Below are 19,706 nucleotides of genomic sequence, written 5' to 3'. Positions count from 1 at the left end.
GCCTCCAAGCTGTGGCAGAGAAATCCAAAGATTCTCCACTCTCCGGCTAAAGAAAATCCTCTTTATTATCTCAATTCTATAAGGACATCCCTCTATTCTGAGGCTGTGTCCTCTGGTCTTAGACTGTCTCACCATGGGAAACATCCTCTCCACATTCACTATATCAAGGCCTTTCACAATACGATAGGTTTCAATGAGGTCACCCCTCATTCTTCTGAATTCTAGTGAATACAGTCCCAGAGCCATCAAATGCTCCTCATATGACAAGCCATTCAATCCTGGAGTCATTTTTGTGAATTTCCTTTGAACTTTCTCCAGTTTCACTACATCCTTTCTAAGATAAGGGGCCCAAAACTGCTCACAATAGTCCAAGTGAGGCCTTATCAATACTTTATAAAGTCTCACATTACATGCATGCTTTTATATTCTAGTCCTCTTGAAATGAATGCTAACATTGCATTTACCTTCTTCACCACTAACTCAACCTGCAAGTTAACCTTTAGGGAATCCTGCACAAGGACTCCCAAGAACCTTTGTACGTCAGTTTTTGTATTTTCTCTCCATTTAGAAAATAGTTAACCCTTTCATTTCTTCTGCCAATGTGCATGACCAGACACTTCCCTACACTGTTTTCGATCTGCCATTTCTTTATGTATTCTCCTAATCTGTCCAGGTACTTCTGTCGCCTCTCTACCTCCTCAAACCTACCTGCCCCTCCACCAACCTTCATATCATCTGCAAACTTTGCAAAAAAGCCATCAATTCCATCATCCAAATCATGTGTCCCAACACAGAACACCATTTGTCATCAGTAGCCAGTCAGAAAAGGCTCCTTTTATTTCCACTCTTTGCCTTCTGCAAATCAGCCACTGCTTTATCAATGCAAAAATCTTTCCCATAATACCATGGACTCGTAGCTTGTTAAGCAGCTTCATGTGTGGCACCTTGTCAAAGGCCTTCTGAAAATCCAAGTACACAACATCAACCGATTCTCCTTTGTCTATCCTGCTTGTTACTTCTTCAAAGAATTCCAACAGATTTCTCAGCAAGATTTTCCCTTGAGGAATCCATGCTGACTAGTCTATTTTATCATCCTTAACAATCGACTCCAGCATCTTCCCAATCACTGAGGTCAGACTAACTGTCCTATAATTTCCTTTTTTCTGCCTCTCTCTCTTCTTTAAGAGTGAAGTGACATTTGTAGTTTTTCAGTCTTCTGGAACCATTCCAGAATCTAGTGATCCTTGAAAGATCATTACTAATACTTCCACAATCTATACCATCTGATCCAAGTGACTGATCTGCCTTACAGCAGATAGAACCATAGAACATTACAGCATGGAAACAAGCCTTTTGGCCCTTCTTGGCTGTGCCGAACCATTTTTCTGCCTAGTCCCACTGACCTGCACACGGACCATATCCCTCCATACACCTCTCATCCATGTACCTGTCCAAGTTTTTCTTAAATTTTAAAAGTGAGCCCGTATTTACCACTTCATCCGGCAGCTCATTCCACACTCCCACCACTCTGTGTGAAGAAGCCCCCCCCCCATGTTCCCTTTAAACTTTTCCCCCTTCACCCTTAACCTATGTTCTCTGGTTTTTTTTCTCCCCTAGCCTCAGTGGAAAAAGCCTGCTTGCATTCACTCTATCTATACCCATCATAGTTTTATATACCTTTATCAAATTATCATCCAGATCATTGATATAGATGACAAATAACAATGGACCCAGCACTGATCCCTGTGGCACACCACTAGTCACAGGCCTCCATTCAGAGAAGCAATCCTCCACTATCACTCTCTGGCTTCTTCCATTGAGCCAATGTCTAATCCAATTTACCACCTCTCTATGTATACCTGGCGAGTGAATCTTCCTAACTAATTTCCCATGCGGGACCTTGTCAAAGGCCTTACTGAAGTCCATGTAGACAACATCCACTGCCTTCCCTTCATCCACTTTCCTGGTAACCACCTCGAAAAACTCCAACAGATTGGTCAAACATGACCTACCACGCACAAAGCCATGTTGACTCTCCCTAATAAGTCCCTGTCTATCCAAATGCTTGTAGATTCTGTCTCTTAGTACTCCTTCCAATAACTTACCTACTACCGACGTTAAACTTACCAGCCTATAATTTCCCAGACTACTTTTAGAGCCTTTTTTGAACAATGGAACAACATGAGTTCCAATCCTCCGGCACCTCACCCATAGATACCAACATTTTAAGTATATCTGCAATTTCAACACTAGTCTCCTTCAAGGTCCAAGGGAATACCCTGTCAGGTCCTGGGGATTTATCTACTCTGATTTGCCTCAAGATAGCAAGCACCTCCTCCTCTTCAATCTGTACAGTTTCCAAGATCTCACTACTTGTTTCCCTTATTTCCATACACTCCACGCCAGTTTCCTTAGTAAATACAGACGCAAAAAAACCCATTTAAGATCTCCCCCATTTCTTTTGATTCCATACATAGCCGACCACTCTGATCTTCAGAGGACCAATTTTATCCCTTACTATCCTTTTGCTCTTAATATACCTGTAGAAGCTCTTTGGATTATCCTTCACCTTGACTGCCAAAGCAACCTCATGTCTTCTTTTAGCTCTCCTGATTTCTTTCTGATTTTTTTGCACTTTTAATACTCATCAAGCACCTTATTTGCTCTGTTTCCTATACATGTCATACATTTCTCTCTTTTTCTTTATCAGAGTTCCATTATCCATTGAGAACCGAGGTTCCTTATTCTTATTCACTTTGCCTTTAATCCTGACAGGAACATACAAATGCTGCAGTCTCAAAATTTCTCCTTTGAAGGCCTCCTCAAAGTTTAGAACCTCAACCCGAGGACCAAATCTATCTTTATCCATGATCAAGTTGAAACTAATGGTGTTATGATCACTGGAACCAAAGTGTTCCCCTTGTGACGAGAATACACACAGATTAAGATGAAGCTGTCCTGTGCTGGCACCAGTGGGATCAGCAGTTGGTCTGCCACCTGTCTTCAGGAGAAAGAGAGATAAGGAAAACTATGGAGCAGCATTTGGAGATGTTAATGAAGGGACGGGAGAGTTTAACAGAAGGAGAGCTGTCAAGATCGGTTCCCCCTTTGAACCCTGAACTGTTTGAAGTAATGGACAGGCGATACCTCAGAAGGGGGATAAAAAGGGACAGGTTCGCTAAGGCAAGACACACACGACACCCCGAGGTAATGAGACCCTGGAAGCGGTGCGTCTCCCACAAGTCAGTGGGAAGTTTTGGAAGGCTGGTCGCGGGACCAAGCCATAGACGCACAGGGTGGAAAGGCACGATCAGCGGGAACCTGGTGAGTGTCCGCCCTTGCCTGGGTGCCAGGTTCACCGCAGAGAAACAATCGTGTCTGGAAACGGAGGGGTCATGGTCAGTGACCTCAGAAGACATCACAAAGGGCTCGCCCGAAAGCTGACTGCGAAGAATATCGAAGGTCTGTGTGGAAGCCATTCGAATATTCATTCGTTTTGCTCTCTCTCTCCTTCCCCCCTACTGTCCACCTCCCACAGCAGTGATTACGGTGAACTGAACTGAACTTTGTGTCACTTTGAAACTGGTCATTTACCCCTAGACGACAATAGAGCTTGATTGATCCTGTTATCCTAATTCTGTGTACATGTGTGTTTATCATTGCTGAACTGTTGCATTTATTATCCTTTTGATTAGAGTACTGTGTTGCTTGTTTCTTTAATAAAAATTTCTTAGTTCTAGTAATCCAGACTCCAACTGAGTGATCCATTTCTGCTGGTTTGGCAACCCAGTTACGGGGTACGTAACACCCTACACACACTTCCATCACCTGTCCTAACTCGGTTCCTAATAGGAGATCTAATATTGCATCCTCTCTAGTCAGTACCTCTATATATTGATTTAGAAAACTTTCCTGACCAAATTTTACAAACTCTAACCCGTCTAGGCCTTTAACAGTAAAATCCCCTATCACAACTTTATGTTTCCTGCAGTTGTCTGCTATCTCTCTGCAGATTTGCTCGTTTCCTGCAGTTGTCTGCTATCTCTCTGCAGATTTGCTCCTCCAATTCTCGCTGACTATTGGGTGGTCTATAATACAACGCCATTAATGTGGTCATACGTTTCCTGTTTCTCAGCTCCACCCATATGGCCTCGGTAAACAACCCTTCTAATCTGTCCTGTCTGAGCACTGCTGTAACATTTTCCCTGACTAGCAAAGCCACACCCCTCCCCTACCCTTCATTCCTCTGCCTCTATCCTGTCTGAAACATCGGAACCCTGGAATATTAAGCTGCCAGTCCTGCCCCTCCTGTAGCCAAGTTTCACTAATGGCTATAATGTCATAATTCCATGTGTCAATCCACGCCCTCAGCTCGTCCGCCTTCCCCACAATACTCCCTGCATTGAAATAGATACACCTCAGAAGATTATTACCACCACACACAACCCTTCTATTTGTGACTTTGCATAAACTTTTAACATCATTTATTTTCACCCCCGCTCCACTATCTGATGTGGCACTCTGGTTCCCATCCCCCTGCAAATCTAGTTTAAACCCTCCCCAATAGCACTAACAAACCTCCCTGCAAAGATATTGGTCCCCTTGTAGTTCAAGTGTAACCTGTCTCCCTTGTACAGGTCCCACCTGCCCTAGAAGAGGTCCCAATGATCCTGAAATCTGAAACCCTGCCCCCTACACCAGTTCCTCAGCCACGTGGTCATCCGCCAGAGCATCCTACTCTTACCCTCACTGGCACGTGGCACAGGTAGCAATCCTGAGATTACCACCCTTGAGGTCCTACTTTTTACCTACCTACCAAGCTCTCCATACTCACCCTTCAGGACCTCCTCACTCTTTCTTCCTACGTCATTGGTACCGACATGTACCATGACATCTGCTGATCACCCTCCCACTTCAGAATGCTCTGCACGCAATCAGAGACATCCATGGCCCTGGCACCCGGGAGGCAACAAACCATCTGGGAGTCTCTGTCACGACCACAGAACATCCTGTCTGTACGTCTAACTATCGAGTCCCCTATCACTACAGCTCTCCTCTTCTTCCACCCTCCCTCCTGAACTACAGAACCAGACTCAGTGCCAGAGATCCGGCTGCCACAGCTTGTCCCAGTTAAGTCACCCCCCCCCCAACAGTATCCAAATCGGTATACTTGTTGTTGAGGGGAACCCTGCTCTGCCTGCCCTTTCCCCTTCCCTCGCCTGACGGTAACCCAATTACCTGTGCACTACTCTTCTGGCGTAACTACCTCCCTGAAGCTACTATCTATAAACTCCTCATTCTCCCAAATGATCCGCAAGTCATCCAGCTCCTGCTCCAGTTCCCTAGCGTGGTTTGTTAGGAGCTGCAGCTGGATGCACTTCTTGCAGGTGTCGTTGTCAGGGACACCAGAGGTCTCGTTGACTTCCCACATCCTGCAAGAGGAGCACCCTGTCTGGCATTCTCTCTACTCTAAGCAAACAAAACAAAACTTACCGGAACCTACCCTCGCCTCTGCCTGTTCACGCCAAAGCCGTCCCACTCTGCTCCCTCTCACTCCACTGCCCGCTGTATATGGTGGTCTTTTTTTTTAAACCTTTGGCGCTCTACGTCTTGCGCCTGCCCAGGCTAGTCTCTTTCCCCAAGCAGTGTAAAAAAAAAGACTTCTCTCTGAGATTCCTTCACTCCTTCACTCTCAGCCTCTTGCTCCAATTTAAAGAAGAGAATGGGAAAAAAAAACAAGTTTTCCATTTTCAATCACTAAAACATTAGTTAAGTCACAGTGTAGAGTTCTGGTCACATTATGGAAAATAAGAATGCCAGCCCTGCAGTAAGGGTGTAAAGGAAAGTTGTGAGGATGATAAAGTTACCAGGTCTGAAAAATATCAATTATTAGGCTACACTGAAAATTTCTCGGTTTGTATTAAAAGTGGACAGAAGTATAAGAACCCTAGATTGGATGAACAGAAAAAAATCATGTCCCTTAAAAAAGTGGTTAAAATTTTCAAGTAATTGATGGGATTAGTGTTGACAAAAACCTTCTCTACCGACATATGGTGGGAGTCTGGAACTTAGTGAAAGGAAGGTGGCGGTAAAATACTTGGCACCTTTAAAAACATATTTTAGCACTTAAGTTGCCGAGTCTACCACTTTCCAAAAACTGGAAAGTAGATTTAGCCCAAATAATTATCTTATTTTGATTTGAACAGGCAGGAGGGATGAAATCTCTCATCCCTGTACATTGCTGATTCTATTAAAATGGACCATCCAGCCCATCATTCTCCTCCTTCCTGAACTAGAATATTCACTGTCAAAGGCAAGACTAGTATCCCTACCGGCCAGAAACAAAATGCGGCCAATGACTTGACAATGCAGCTCCTTATTCTCACATCTTGATATATCATTCTTAATCGTTGCCCATCCAGCTCTTTTGCAGCATTGAAAAGGGGACTTTATTTTTGCTTGAATTGCTTCACATAAATGGACCTTGTAGCAATGTAGTCAACATTACTACCACTGACAGCTTAGCACAACAATTAGGACTTCCACATTTACCTAAAAATTCCAAAGTCATAGGCAATTACATGAGATATCATCATCTATTGTACAGGGAACTTCTCTGAGCTACCAAACACTACTTTAAGACCAGAGGAACCAACAAAAAAATGAAGTGCAGTCCTCAGATCATCACTAGACCACTGTTCAGGGCTAAAGACTGGTTGGTCAGGAGCAATCAATCAAAGTAGCATGTGACTGTGTTGGTCTAAAGTCTAGGCTGTTAGTAGATTTCACTCCTTGGAGATCAAGGAGTCACAGAAGGGAAGGCTAAAGGTGGACATAAAGCTTGTGGATATTACTGGCAATTTCTGAAGATTGAGCAAAGGATGGAGGGAGAGGAACCAGTTGAAAAGGGGAAAATTTAACAGACCATGAATGAGCATGTCCTCTCCCTTTAACTAATATCCACCGGTCTAGCATACGTATGGACTAAAGAAATGTACAGAGTTAAACTTCCCAATTCTGATCAGTGCTCTATAAACTTTGTCTCATGTTATAAAGTTTGATAACAAAACAGAAACAAGCCACATGGATAGACAGTGTGTATACACACACACACACACACACACACACACACACACACACACACACACACACATGAATTGACATTATAACGGTCGTGCTGCGTGCTGTCCTGTAAAGACTATCACTAGTGCTCAGAGTCAATGGCTTTGGAACCTGCTTCAAGCGACAGGAAAGGAAACATGGCGAATGGCAAGAACCTCCCGATGTTTCCATGCAACAAAGGAAATATTCTAAAAGGAATAAAGTCAAACCCACCATTTTCTCTTCGTGCTTCTTTTTCTGTTCCATCCTGCGCTGTTGTTCCTGCGCAAGCCGCTCCCGCTGCTCCTGTTGGTTCTTCAGCATCTCCTCATAGAAAGACTTGGAAGGAGGGATGTTGTGTTCACTGAGAAAGGACTGCACATGATCCACCAAGAGGAATATCATCACCTACCGGGAGAAACTCCGTCACAGTACTGCAGCTTCCTCAGGCAAAATGAGAGAACCACCCCATTTTAAGAACACAACATTTGGGTAGAATTGGACTTCTTTTAAGAAGAGAATCCACTGGTATACTTCCACTACTGAATTTATCAGGGTACCACATTAAGAATGCTTCCCAATTCTCAGCTACAACCCATTTATTTGGACAAACTGGCATTAAGCACACACACAACTAGCCTGGGGTTCTACTAAATATTAACCATGGAAACAATTAGCTATCTTACACTCCAGCAATCCCAAACGTAACCCCTTGTGCTATGAGGCAAAGACGATAGACCGCAATATGGTCCTGGCCTTCATAGCAAGGAGTAAACTTTTCCTAACCATGAATCCACAATTCCCAATAGCAAAAAGAAGATTCCTTTACAGGTGAACCTATTGAATCAGGCAAATAACGCAGCTGTTTTAAAACTCATCACTGTTCTATCATAACATGTACAAGCATTGAGGCTGTTGGCAAGCTAGTGTGCTCCCATATTCAACTGGATGTTTCTGTGTCACTTGGACTGTGACACTGAGTTCAAGTTACTTTGCAAGTCCCCCAGTTTTCTCACCTCTCCGCAAAAATCTTTGGCCCGGTTCACCAGCTCTGCCCGCAGCTGGTTCAGCTTTTCATTTGACAGCCCCTTTGTTCTCTTCAGCTCAATTTCTGGAGGTCTGTAGTTAGGAGAGAGAAGCAGCATTAGCACGAAACCAAAGAGCCACGCGGTGGGTAGAGCCGCAGCCCCACCTCTCCAGCAACCCAGGTTCAACCCTGACCTCCGCTGCAGAGTATGTGGAGTTTGCACGCTCTCTCTCTGACTGTCCACCCATAACCCGCCTCAAGTAGTCCAGTTTCCTCTCAAATTTCAAAGATATTGGTGGGGGTGGTTGGTAGGCTACACTGCGGTTGCAAATTGCTCGAAGGCTACGTCCACACTAGACCGGATAATTTTGAAAACGCCGGTTTTGAGTAAAAACGATAGGTATCCACACCAAGCGTTTTTCAAAATATCCCTGTCCACACTGGAACAGACATTTGGGCGAATCTCCTCCTACTGGGCATGCGCAGGAAACGGTATACTTGGTGCGCGTTTGTCCAGTTACAGACTAGAAAAACTTTAAAGGAATTGCTGTTGGCTTTCCCGCAGGAGGACTTAAAACTGAAAAAGAACAAATACTGGAGCGTATGGAGGCAACTGACAGGGAGTTCACGGACAGTATGACCCCGCTGACGACGAACATTGAAAAACTGACTAACTCCGCTGCATTAATAAAGCGCCTTGTTAAATGTATAAAACGTGTCTGCATCAGTGTTATCTTGTATTTCCATACAATGTTACATTAGGCTGTTACACATCTATTGTCAGAGAAGTACTTGCATAAATAGGTAAACCACCTTCATACAAACAAGGACAGAAAACAAGGCAAAGTGAGTATACTTATTTATTCAGTAAGTTATGGGTGAAAGTATCTGGTGAGTACATTTCTAACTCTTCTGGCTTCAGTTTCATTGCCGTCTGTTCTGAAATTGTTAGATTGTGTATTCAAGAAAACAATGAAGTGCTGCGCTGCCGCTGTCTGTTCCGGCACGTCGTGACAGCGTTTTTAAATAGTCAAAAAAGCTCACTTTACAATTTAACTCTCACGCCGTTCACACTGACTGCGCGTTATAACAGCCGTACAGCAGTGCTTACGCAGTACCGAGAAGCAGAAGAAGTATTGTTGTTGTGGTGTTGTCATGACAGCGTTTTTAAATCTCTCCGTTCACCCCGTCTACACTACAACGCGCAACAATCATTTTCAAATTTACACACTCTGGAGAGTGTTTTAGAAAAGCTCCGTTTCAATGTGGATGGAGGGTCAAAACGAAGAGAAAAGGCTTCGTTTTCAAAATTATCCAGCGTAGTGTGGACATAGCCTCAGAGTGTAGATGAGCGGCAGAATCTACAGCTCAATGGAATCTAGGGGAGTGAAAAGGGATCGGTGTCGTTGATGATCCGCATTGACTTTAAGGGCCGAAGAGTGCAATCCCATGAAGAGAGATTCCATGAAAAATCTGTGCAGCGAACTGACCCTCGCTGCAGCCACTACATCAACTCATTACCACATCTGAAAGAAGGATAGCTCAAAAACATCACAGCCCTCGGGTCTGGCATTTCATTTGGATTTTAATCGCTAACTGCCTCATGTTCTCTTTCAGCAAAGCCTTTAATATGCCTTTGTCACCAGCCTGTGTATCTCTAAGTCTCTGTGTCCTACAATACTCCCCAGGTCCCTGTCATTCACTGTGTCTGTCCTGATCAGGTTTAACTTTCCAAAACGCCTAACTTTGCATTTGTCTGAGTTACATTTCATCAGCCATTACTTTGCCCCCTTTCCCAGTTGTTCCGGATGCTGTCTTCACACTGTCATTTTTGATGCCATCTGCAAGATTAGTATCTGTGCCACCTACCTATATTCACATCCAAACCATTAATATAGATGATAAACAACAGTGAACCAGCACCTATCCCGATGGCATACCACTGGTCATAGGCCTCCAATCCGAAAAGCAACCCTCCAATACCACTCCCTGACCTCTTCCACCAAGCCAATTTGCCAGCTTACCCTGGATCCCTTGCGATCTCACCTTCTGGACCAGCCTACTAAATCAGACAATGTCTACCACCCTACCACTGTTAATCATCTTGGTTCGTTCCAAAATCACAAGGTGTGACTATGTGAACAAAGTCTGTTGGAATAGTAAGGACAATGTTACAGAGCAGGAAGCCTCCGCCACCAGATCTGGAAAGCAATTACAGTCCTTATATGGACAATGAGGATTGCTAAAGCTTTGGGAATAACCATATAACAATTACAGCACAGAAACAGGCCATCTCTGCCCTTCTAGTCCGTGCCGAACGCTTACCCTCACCTAGTCCCATCTACCTGCACTCAGCCCATAACCCTCCATTCCTCTCCTGTCCATATACCTGTCCAATTTTTTTTTAAATGACAAAATCGAACCTACCTCTACCACTTCTGCTGGAAGCTCGTTCCACACGGCTACCACTCTCTGAGTAAAGAAGTTCCCCCTCGTGTTACCCCTAATCTTTTGCCCCTTAACTCTCAACTCATGTCCTCTTGTTTGAATCTTCCCCATTCTCAATGGAAAAAGCCTATCCACGTCAACTCTATCTATCCCCCTCATAATTTTAAATACCTCCATCAAGTCCGGTGAATCAGGTGTAATCTTTTAGTGTTCTACAGATGTTGGTCATGAACTGCAAACAGCACAATTGCAAACAAGGAGGGACCAAGAGAATATCAAACATGAACTTGGTGTGCAGAGTGACATTTCAAAATCTTAAATTAGCTGGTAGGGTAGACAGATATGTGCTAAGTGAAAGTTAATGGAGGGAAATTTAAACAAAAACCAAATCCACTGTAGATGCTGGAAATCTGAAATAAAAACAGAAACTGCTGGAAACACCTAGCAGGAGAGGAAGCATCTGCGGAAAGAGGAGAAGAATGAATGTTACTGGCCCAAGACCCCTCATCGGAACTGGGAGAGAGAGAAAGAAAGAAAACAAGTTGTTCACAGCAGGGAAGGCTGGAGAGGGGCAATGACCAAAACAAAGAGAATATCTTGGATAGGATGAGACCAGACGGGTTACTGAGGCAATCAGAGACAGATTATGCTTCTTTGTCTGTGTTTTTAAAAAAAAAGCTAAGGGTGAATCCCAGCAGATCAATCTGTACCAAAAAAAAAGGAAACACTGAGACAAACTCACAGATGCATGATTGGCTGAAATGGCTAGTAGAAAGAGTTACCAAGTTGAAATGATTAGCTTTATTTGTCACATATCCTTCCTTCCTTGAGCCCTTAACTCCTGGTGGAGTCGTCAGGGCGCCATCATGACAAGTTTTGCACCAGTCTGTTCCATCTGTCGCGGTTGTGTGCCAGAGCCTGCGTCACCACAAATGTTTTCCCTGTCCATTCTTTAATGTTGTCTATCCATCTTTTCCTCTGTCTACCCCTCCTTCTCTTCCCCTCCACAGTTCCTTGTAGAACGGTCTTTGCAAGGCCACCGGATCTTGTTACGTGGCCGTACCATCTCAGCTTTCTTTTCTTCATCGTTGTGAGAAGGTCTTCATGGGGGCCATTGTGGCGCTGGATGGTCTTGTGGACCTGCTCATTTGTGATGTGGTCCATATAAATCGAAACAGACAGTGAAATGCGTCATTTGCGTCAACGAGCAACACAGTTCAAAGGTGGGAGCCCACAAGTAGCACTATGGTTCCAGCACCAACAGAGCATGCCCACAAGTTACTAACCCTAATCCATACGTCTCTGGAATGTGGGAGGAAAGCGAAGCACTCAGCAGAAAGCCACGCGGTCACAGCAGAACATACAAACTCCTGACAGACAGCGGTGGGAACTGAATGTAGACTGCTGGATTTGTAAAGTGTAACACTAACCACTTCATCCTGCTGTGCCTGCCTGCCGCCTACCAACAGGAGAGTCAGTACTCAGTCCTGAAAGCTGCAGTGAGATGAGGCGAAAGATAAGATGGTGTTTGTCAGGAGGCCACACACAGGAAGGTCCGAGTGGGAGAAGGGTGCTGAGATAAAGTGGTAACATGGATCCTCCAGTGGAACGCTGACCACTGAATGCTGTACACAGGGAAGGACAAAGCAGATGAGAAACACAATTCCATATGGAAAACGCGTCTGGGTCACTGGATAGTGGGAAAGGAAAAAGTAAATGAACAAGTGTTGAATCTCTTTAAGATTGAATAGGGAAGTGCCCAGAAGACAAGAGAATATTTGGTGGGGACAGAAGAGGGGACCAGGAACTTGCAAAAAGAGGAGACACTTCAAATTGGTAAAAGGCAAGAGCAACAAGTATCCAGCAGCGAAATCTTGTTAAGAGTTGGCAGAAGGCCCTTACCAGGAAATAGTTATCCCAGGAGAGCCCAACTTTAAATGTACGGATGGAAATTACAATGGACATTTACAAAATGGAGAAGCTAACAGCATCTGTTAATCATAAGTTGGAACAATTTGATTCATACTGGGAAAAATAGTTTAACTACATAACACCTCATACGCTTGATTTTATTCTCACAAGTCAATAACTATGTTGTTTAAAAAAAAATCACTCTCTATTTAAGTACAGTTTTTTTCTTTGGATTGTTCTTTCTTTCCTCTCCTTTCTATAAGTGTATACCTCAGATAAATATTATGTGGAGATTTGTGACAAATATGATTATATGATACATATGTACAGTATCTGAAATACATCTTGTGGAAATGTTTGTTTGATGATGAACTTCAATAAAAAAATAAATTACAAAAAAAAAGAGTTGGCAGAAGGATGGGATGGGGAGGCTGATAAGGAAAATGAGGACTGAAGGAACTTCGTTTTCATTCTGTCCAGGGGAGTAAGGATAGACTCACCAAGGATTCTATCCACTAGGAAGCTATGGTTTAGGAGGAAGGAAAGAAATATTTCAGAGGCACTTTCATGGACAGCTTTTATTTCACAAAAGCATGAAGTTGTATTTGGTAGCAGAATGGACAAAAGGAGCCCTGTCATAAGATGTAAGCCATTACCATTAAGCTTCTTGGCAAATTTTTCTCCAAAAGCCTTTTTCTTCTAATGCCTTTACAGGACAGCACTTGTATGACAACACCAAGGCCCACTGACTCTAGGACAGCAGTTGTCCCAGATGTACTAGACACGTCCTCTCACTAGATTACAAATGAGCAACACGACACAAGCTAGGATTTAACCATAAGGCCACATGGATGCACATTTGGAAAGCAATAACACGATGAAAGGCATTGAATAGCAGTGGAAGGTCAAAGATGTGGCTGTCATTTTAAGTGTGAAGCAATGGGTAGTAAATTTGAAGAGGCAGCATGGATTTCACACGAAAGAGGAGAACGGTGACATTGTTAAGAGGGAGGAAGTAAAAAAGGAAATCTATCAGAGGGAAGGACATGGAAGGGCTAAAGCCAAGCATGTGGCTTTTCCCAAAGAGGTTTCATGTAGGGAAGAAACACGATAAACAATTCAACAGTGAATCAAGATCAGCCTGCACTACTCTCTCTCACACGGGCCTCCACATTCAGCAGCAAATTAACCATCTGAAGACTTTGGGATGTGGAAGAAAACCCTCGCAGTAAGGTGGAGAATATTCACACTACAGACAGCCATGGCCAAGGCCAGAATCAAACCCGAATCACTGGAGCTATGCAGTTTATTCCTTAAAATAACATATCTAATCTCATCTCACAACTCCAGATCAAGCCTTTCACTCTCCTGTGAAATCTATTACACCCAGCAGTGACTCAACTTTGCAACCATCTACAAATTTACTATCTGTCCTTTCCATTCCAATATCCTATACTACTCTACCTCAATGCTACTACATACTGCCTCGCCATGTTCCCTCCTGATAGTGTCCACTGAACATTTAAAATCCTTTCAAAAGTTCCTTGGGCACAGCTATTGCTTCACAGCTTCATCAGCCTCGGTTCAATTCTGACCTCTGACTCTTTAAGTGTAGTGTTTGCAACTGGCTCCCTGTGACAGACCAGGGTTTCCCCAGATAGTCTGCTTTCGTCACAAATCCCAAGAATATGTGGACTGCTGGGTTAATTGGCCACTGTAAATTGTCCCAATTGTGTATATGAGTGGTGGAATCGGTGGGGGGGGGGGGGAGTTGATGGGGTGAACGCAATGGGATTCACGTAGGATTACTGTAAAAGAACGCGTGATGGCTGCAAGACCTCATTCCATGATGTATCACTTCATAACCAACACACCTTCATCGATGTCCCCTGATTACAGGGATCATTACATCAAGCCTCTCGCTGCTTCCTGCATCCATGCAGAGCTCATCAATTTCATCAACTTTGCCTCCAACTCCCACCCTGCCCTTCAATTTACCTGGTCCATTTCCGACACCTTCCTCCCCTTTTTCACTCTGTCTCTCTCTATCTCTGGAGACAGCGTATCCATTGATGTCTATTATAAACCCACAGATTCTCACAGCTACCTGGACCATACCTCTTCCCACCCTGTTACCATCCCCTTCTCTCAATTCCTCATCTCTGCCGCATCTGCTCTCAGGATGAGGCTTTTCATTCTAGAATGAAAGAGATGTCCTTTTTCCTCAAAGAAAGGGGCTTCCCTTCCTCCACCATCAACACTGCCCTCAATTGTTTCTCTTCTATTTCACACAGGTCTGCCCTCACTCCATTCTCCCACCAGGGATCTGGTTCCTCTTGTCCTCACCTACCACCCCACCAGGCTCTGCATCCAGCACATAATTCCTCGTAACTGCTGCCATTTCCAACGGGATCCCACCACCAAGCACATCTTTCCCTCCACAAACCACCCCATTTTCCGCAGAGATTGCTCCCTGTGTCTCCCTTGTCCGTAGGTCCCTCCCCACTGATCTCCCTCCTGGCACTTATCCTTGCAAGTGGAACAAGTGCTACACCTACCCCTACACCTCCTCCCTCACTGCCATTCAGGACCCCAAACAGTCCTTCCAGGTGAGGCGACATTTCACCTGCGAGTCTGTTGGACTCATCTACTATATCCGGTGTTCCCAGTGTGGCCTCCTGTATATTGTTGAGACCAGACACAGATTGGGAGACCGCTTCGCCGAGCACCTACACTCCATCCACCAGAAAAAGAGGAATCTCCCAGTGGCCACCCATTTTAATTCCACTTCCCATTCTGACATGTCTATCCATGGCCTCCTCTACTGTCACGATGAGGCCACACTCAGGTTGGAGGAACAACACCTTATATTCCATCTGGGTAGCCTCCAACCTGATGGCATGAACATCGACTTCTCTAACTTCCAGTAATGCCCCCCGCCCCTTCCCCACAGCTCCTCCACCATTCTCCATCCCCTTTCCCTCTCTCACCTTATCTCCTTACTTGTCCATCGCCTTCCTCTGGTCCTTCTCCCCCTTTTCTTTCTTCCACAGCCTTCTGTCCTCTCCTATCAGATCCCCACTTCTCCAGCCCTGTATCTCTTACATCAATCAACTTCCCAGCTCTTTATTTCACTCCTCCCCCCTCCACCTTGTGGTTCTTTCTCCCCTCCCCCCCACTTTCTTACTCTGACTACTCATCTTTTTTTTTTCCAGTTCTGATGGCCCGAAACATCGACTGTACTTTTTTCCACAGATGCTCTGAGTTCCTCCAGCATCTTGTGTGCGTTGCAAGGATTTCCAGCATGTGCGAGTTTTCGCTTGTGTGTGAAGAATGTGCAGTTCATCACCCTCCAAGCAGCACAATTTCAGAGAGACTTCTAGCATTAGTCTGGCAAGAAACTGGATACAGCTCAGGACATCACGGAAACCAGTCTCTGCTCTACGTCTCACTGCCTCAGTAACCGACCAGTACAATCATCGACCCCATCCCACCCTGAACATTCTCTCTTCTCCCATCTCCCATTGAGCAGAAGATACAAAACCTTGAAAGCACATTCCACCGGGCTCAAGGACAGCTTCCATCCTGCAGTTACCAGACTCTTGAACAGACATTTTATACAATAAAATGGACCACTGACCTCACAATCTACCTTGTAATAATCCTGTACCTTATTGTTTACAGGTGGCCCCCGTTTTCCCAACGTTCGCTTTACGACACCTCGCTGTTACGAAAGACCTACATTAGTCACCTGTTTTCGCTAACGGAAGGTGCTTTCACTGTTACGAAGCATGTGCCCCGAGCAGCCAAGCTCCTCCCCCGGAACTGCGTTCTAGCCTGCGCTTAAACACGTGCTTTATCTCGATTTATTTTGTGCATCCATGACCAAGATGAGTTCTGAGGTATCGGAAAAGCTTAAAAGAGCTCGTAAGGGTGTTACACTTAGCGTAAGTCCAGACGTAATTAAGCATTTCGATCGTGGTGAACAAAGTAAGGACATTGTCCGCGCGTTGAACTTGCCTGTGTCCACCATTCGCACTATTTATACATAGAGAGAAAGAATTTTGAAAGCTGACGATGTTACTGTTGGCTCTGCTCGTAGCAAAGTGGTCTCTCTTAGTCGGCATCCAGTGATGGATAAAATGGAAAGTCTATTGCTTGAGTGGATTGATGGGTGTACAAAGCATGGTGTTCCGTTAAGTTTTCTTATACTTAAGGAGAAATCAGTCTTTTTAATCTGAAACAGAAAGCACTGGACGATGGTGATGAAAGTGTTGCGAAAGTGGAATTTAAAGGTAGTCATGGGTGGTTTGATCTGTTTCTGAGGTGAGGGCAGCTTCATAGTTTAAGCAGTGGTCCCCAACCTCCAGGCCACGGACCGATACGTGGCCTCAAAAAATATAGTAGTGCAGTAATAGTCGGAACGTACCCAGCACATCTTTAAGAAAAAAGCCGAAATAAACAAGCTAATTAATTAGGTACCACCTGGCACGTAAACGTCGGCCCAGATCAGAGGCGATTGTCAATTGTGTCAGGTAGTTATTCGTATAAGCAAGTGTTTAACTGTGACGAAACTGCAATTTATTGGAGTCTTCCCAATTCCGGTAAGTGACACTACACTGTACAAACATTATTTCTACTTTATATAGGCTGTGTATTTTTATGTGTTATTTGGTATGATTTGGCAGCTTCATAGCTTAAGGGTTACTGGACAGAGTGTTTCTGCTGAGAGCGCTTCCGCGAGATTTTTGCTGCACTAGACAGTGCTGCAGAAAAGTGTTTCTACTTTATATAGGCTGTGTATTTATCATATCATTCCTGCTTTTACTATATGTTACTGTTATTTTAGGTTTTGTGGGTTATCTTGCATGATTTTGTAGGTTATTTTTTGGGTCTGGGAACGCTCAAAAATTTTTCCCATATTAATAAATGGAAATTGCTTATTCAGTTTACGACATTCCGGCTTACGAACTGTTTCATAGGAACACTCTACCTCCAGATAGCGGGGGAAACCTGTACCTGCATGGCACTTTCTCTGTCGCTGTTATACTTTATTCTGCATTGTTATTGTTTTTTCTTGTTCTACCTGTACTGTGTAATGATCTGATCTGTATGAATAATATGCAAGGCAAACTTTTCACTGTATATGTAACAGTAATAAACCAGTAAACTGTAGCACCCATGATATTTCACAAGTATTCCAATAACATTTTAAAACAGCTGTTTTATTTCCAACACACTAAACCTCAACAAGTTTTTTTTAAACACCCTCATCATTTCCTAGCTGAGCACTCCATGGGCATCTTGAATAGCAGATAACCTCCTGGGCATTGAAAGTGTAACCGCCTGGGCTTGATTGTACAATTTATGAAACAGAAGAACAACTTCCATCAAATTCCAGAGAGACTGATACAGTAATAACAAAGAACTCACACATCTGGGTAGTTGGGTAGGCAAGTAACATGCAAGTCCACTGCCACATGGCTATCTTCAACACTGCCCACTCCCCGAGGGTGCAGCACAATACAGATTTCAGGGGGGCGTTTCACCTGGAACACAAACAAGGGTTCACATTCATTAACAAGAGCAAAGGAAGACGTCTCTGTCCCTAGCTAAGAAAGACAAACTAGGGCTACTGAAAAGTTGCTTTGCTAGATGCAAATATCAAGGATGCACTGACTAACTACAAAGGTATGCATAGAGGCAGAAGAGACCGCAGATGCTGGAGCAGCAAACAATCTGCTCTGGGCACTCAGTGGGTCGAGCAGCATCTGTGGAGGGGAAGGAATTGTCAAGACCCTGTAGCAGGACCTGAGAATGAGGTAACCGTTCCCTGCAGGTCTGCTATCTGATCCCGGCTCTTGGACATCCAGCAGTGAGAAAAGGCACTTTACAAGTGATGCCACATTTTTGATGGCATCATGGACACACAGAAAAAAAGTTAAAACAATTCATCATGTTATATGGCTGGGAAACAAAGGATTTTTGGAGCATTGGTTAATTGGTAGCTTCAAAGTTAAAAGTTGGAAGTACATTTATTATCAAAGTATGTATACATTATACAACCTTGAGATTCATCTCCTTACAGGCAGCCACAAAACAAAGGAACCCCATAGAACCCATCACAAAAAGACTGTCATACACCCAATGTGCTGAAAAAAAGTTGTGCAAATAATAAAAGTAAGCAAATAACATTGAGAACTGTAGTTCACAAAAGTGAGTTCCTAGCCGTGAAGCCAGGAGCCCATTTGTTGCAGGCCACGGCCTCAGCTCAGCGTGGAGACGAGTGAACTTCGCAGAGCAGCAAGCTGAACATCAGCCCATCCGTTTGCTCTGGCCACCACACCCTGGTCATTCCAATCTGACACAGCACATACATTAGCCAAACCTTGGATCGCTCCTCACTCTCGAGCCTAGGTCCTGTCACCTGAATTCAGCCTGTCCCCAACCTCCCCAATCTTGTTTGGCACTTAAATTTCCTCACGGAATGCTCTTCTTTGTTCCTCACTGAAGCTCCCATTCCCCTTGTGTGGATTTGACGGTAAAGGGGGTTTATGAGGCTTTGAGATTTCACGGTGTAGTGCAGTACAGATCGCTATCTGCTGACTGATTCTCAACAATGCCCGTTTTCACGAACTGGATTCATCACAGCTTGTAGGCACTGTCACAGAAAAACAATGGAAGGTTCTCCCTTCCCTTCCATTCTCCCTACAATCACTCTGCTCAATCCTCCTTGCACAGCTGCTTTCTCCCATCTACTATACTCTTGTTTACTCCCCTTTACTCCCTCCATCTTTCTGCCCAGTCCTCACTCTGCATCTCTCCACCCCACTCCTCCCTCCTTACCCTTTACTCCTCCCCACTCTCCCCCTTTCCCCAAGAACTGGGGCTCCCAATCTTTTTTATGCCACAAAACTCTACCATTAACCAAGGGGTCTGTGAACCCCAAAGTTGGGAACCTCTGCTCCAGAACCTCCCATCTCCCACCCTTCCTCAATAATGCTCCCATCAATCTCTGTCCACTTCTCCTGCCACCACAAACCCCAACCCACCCCAAATCTCTCCAACCTCTTCCTCGACCAACGTAAACTCCCCTTCCCAGCACCTCCTCCCCACCCAGACATTCCCTCTGCCTCCCCAACGTCCCACCCTCATCCCTACCCCACTCCAAACAGCCCCATCTCCCCTAATCTTTCCTCCCCATCCCCCTCATCCCCAC

The 19,706-nt window shown here is 44.5% G+C and overlaps 1 protein-coding gene across 8 annotated transcripts in view; it reads right to left on the bottom strand.

Moving 5' to 3' along the window:
- Positions 1-19,706, bottom strand: part of eif2ak4 (eukaryotic translation initiation factor 2 alpha kinase 4) — a 151,521-nt gene that overhangs the window by 131,227 nt on the left and 588 nt on the right. For all 8 annotated transcript variants that reach the window (XM_072264619.1, XM_072264608.1, XM_072264589.1 and 5 more), the window contains exons 2-4: positions 17,921-18,036; positions 8,118-8,220; positions 7,336-7,509 (exon numbers count right to left, since the gene is read on the bottom strand). In XM_072264619.1, coding sequence (XP_072120720.1) covers positions 7,336-7,509; positions 8,118-8,220; positions 17,921-18,036 — 393 coding nt within the window. The remainder of the gene's footprint in view (positions 1-7,335; positions 7,510-8,117; positions 8,221-17,920; positions 18,037-19,706) is intronic.

Source organism: Mobula birostris, chromosome 1 (assembly GCF_030028105.1).
Source record: "Mobula birostris isolate sMobBir1 chromosome 1, sMobBir1.hap1, whole genome shotgun sequence".
Classification (NCBI taxonomy): domain Eukaryota; kingdom Metazoa; phylum Chordata; class Chondrichthyes; order Myliobatiformes; family Myliobatidae; genus Mobula; species Mobula birostris.
This window is presented reverse-complemented; position numbering and strand designations above follow the sequence as displayed.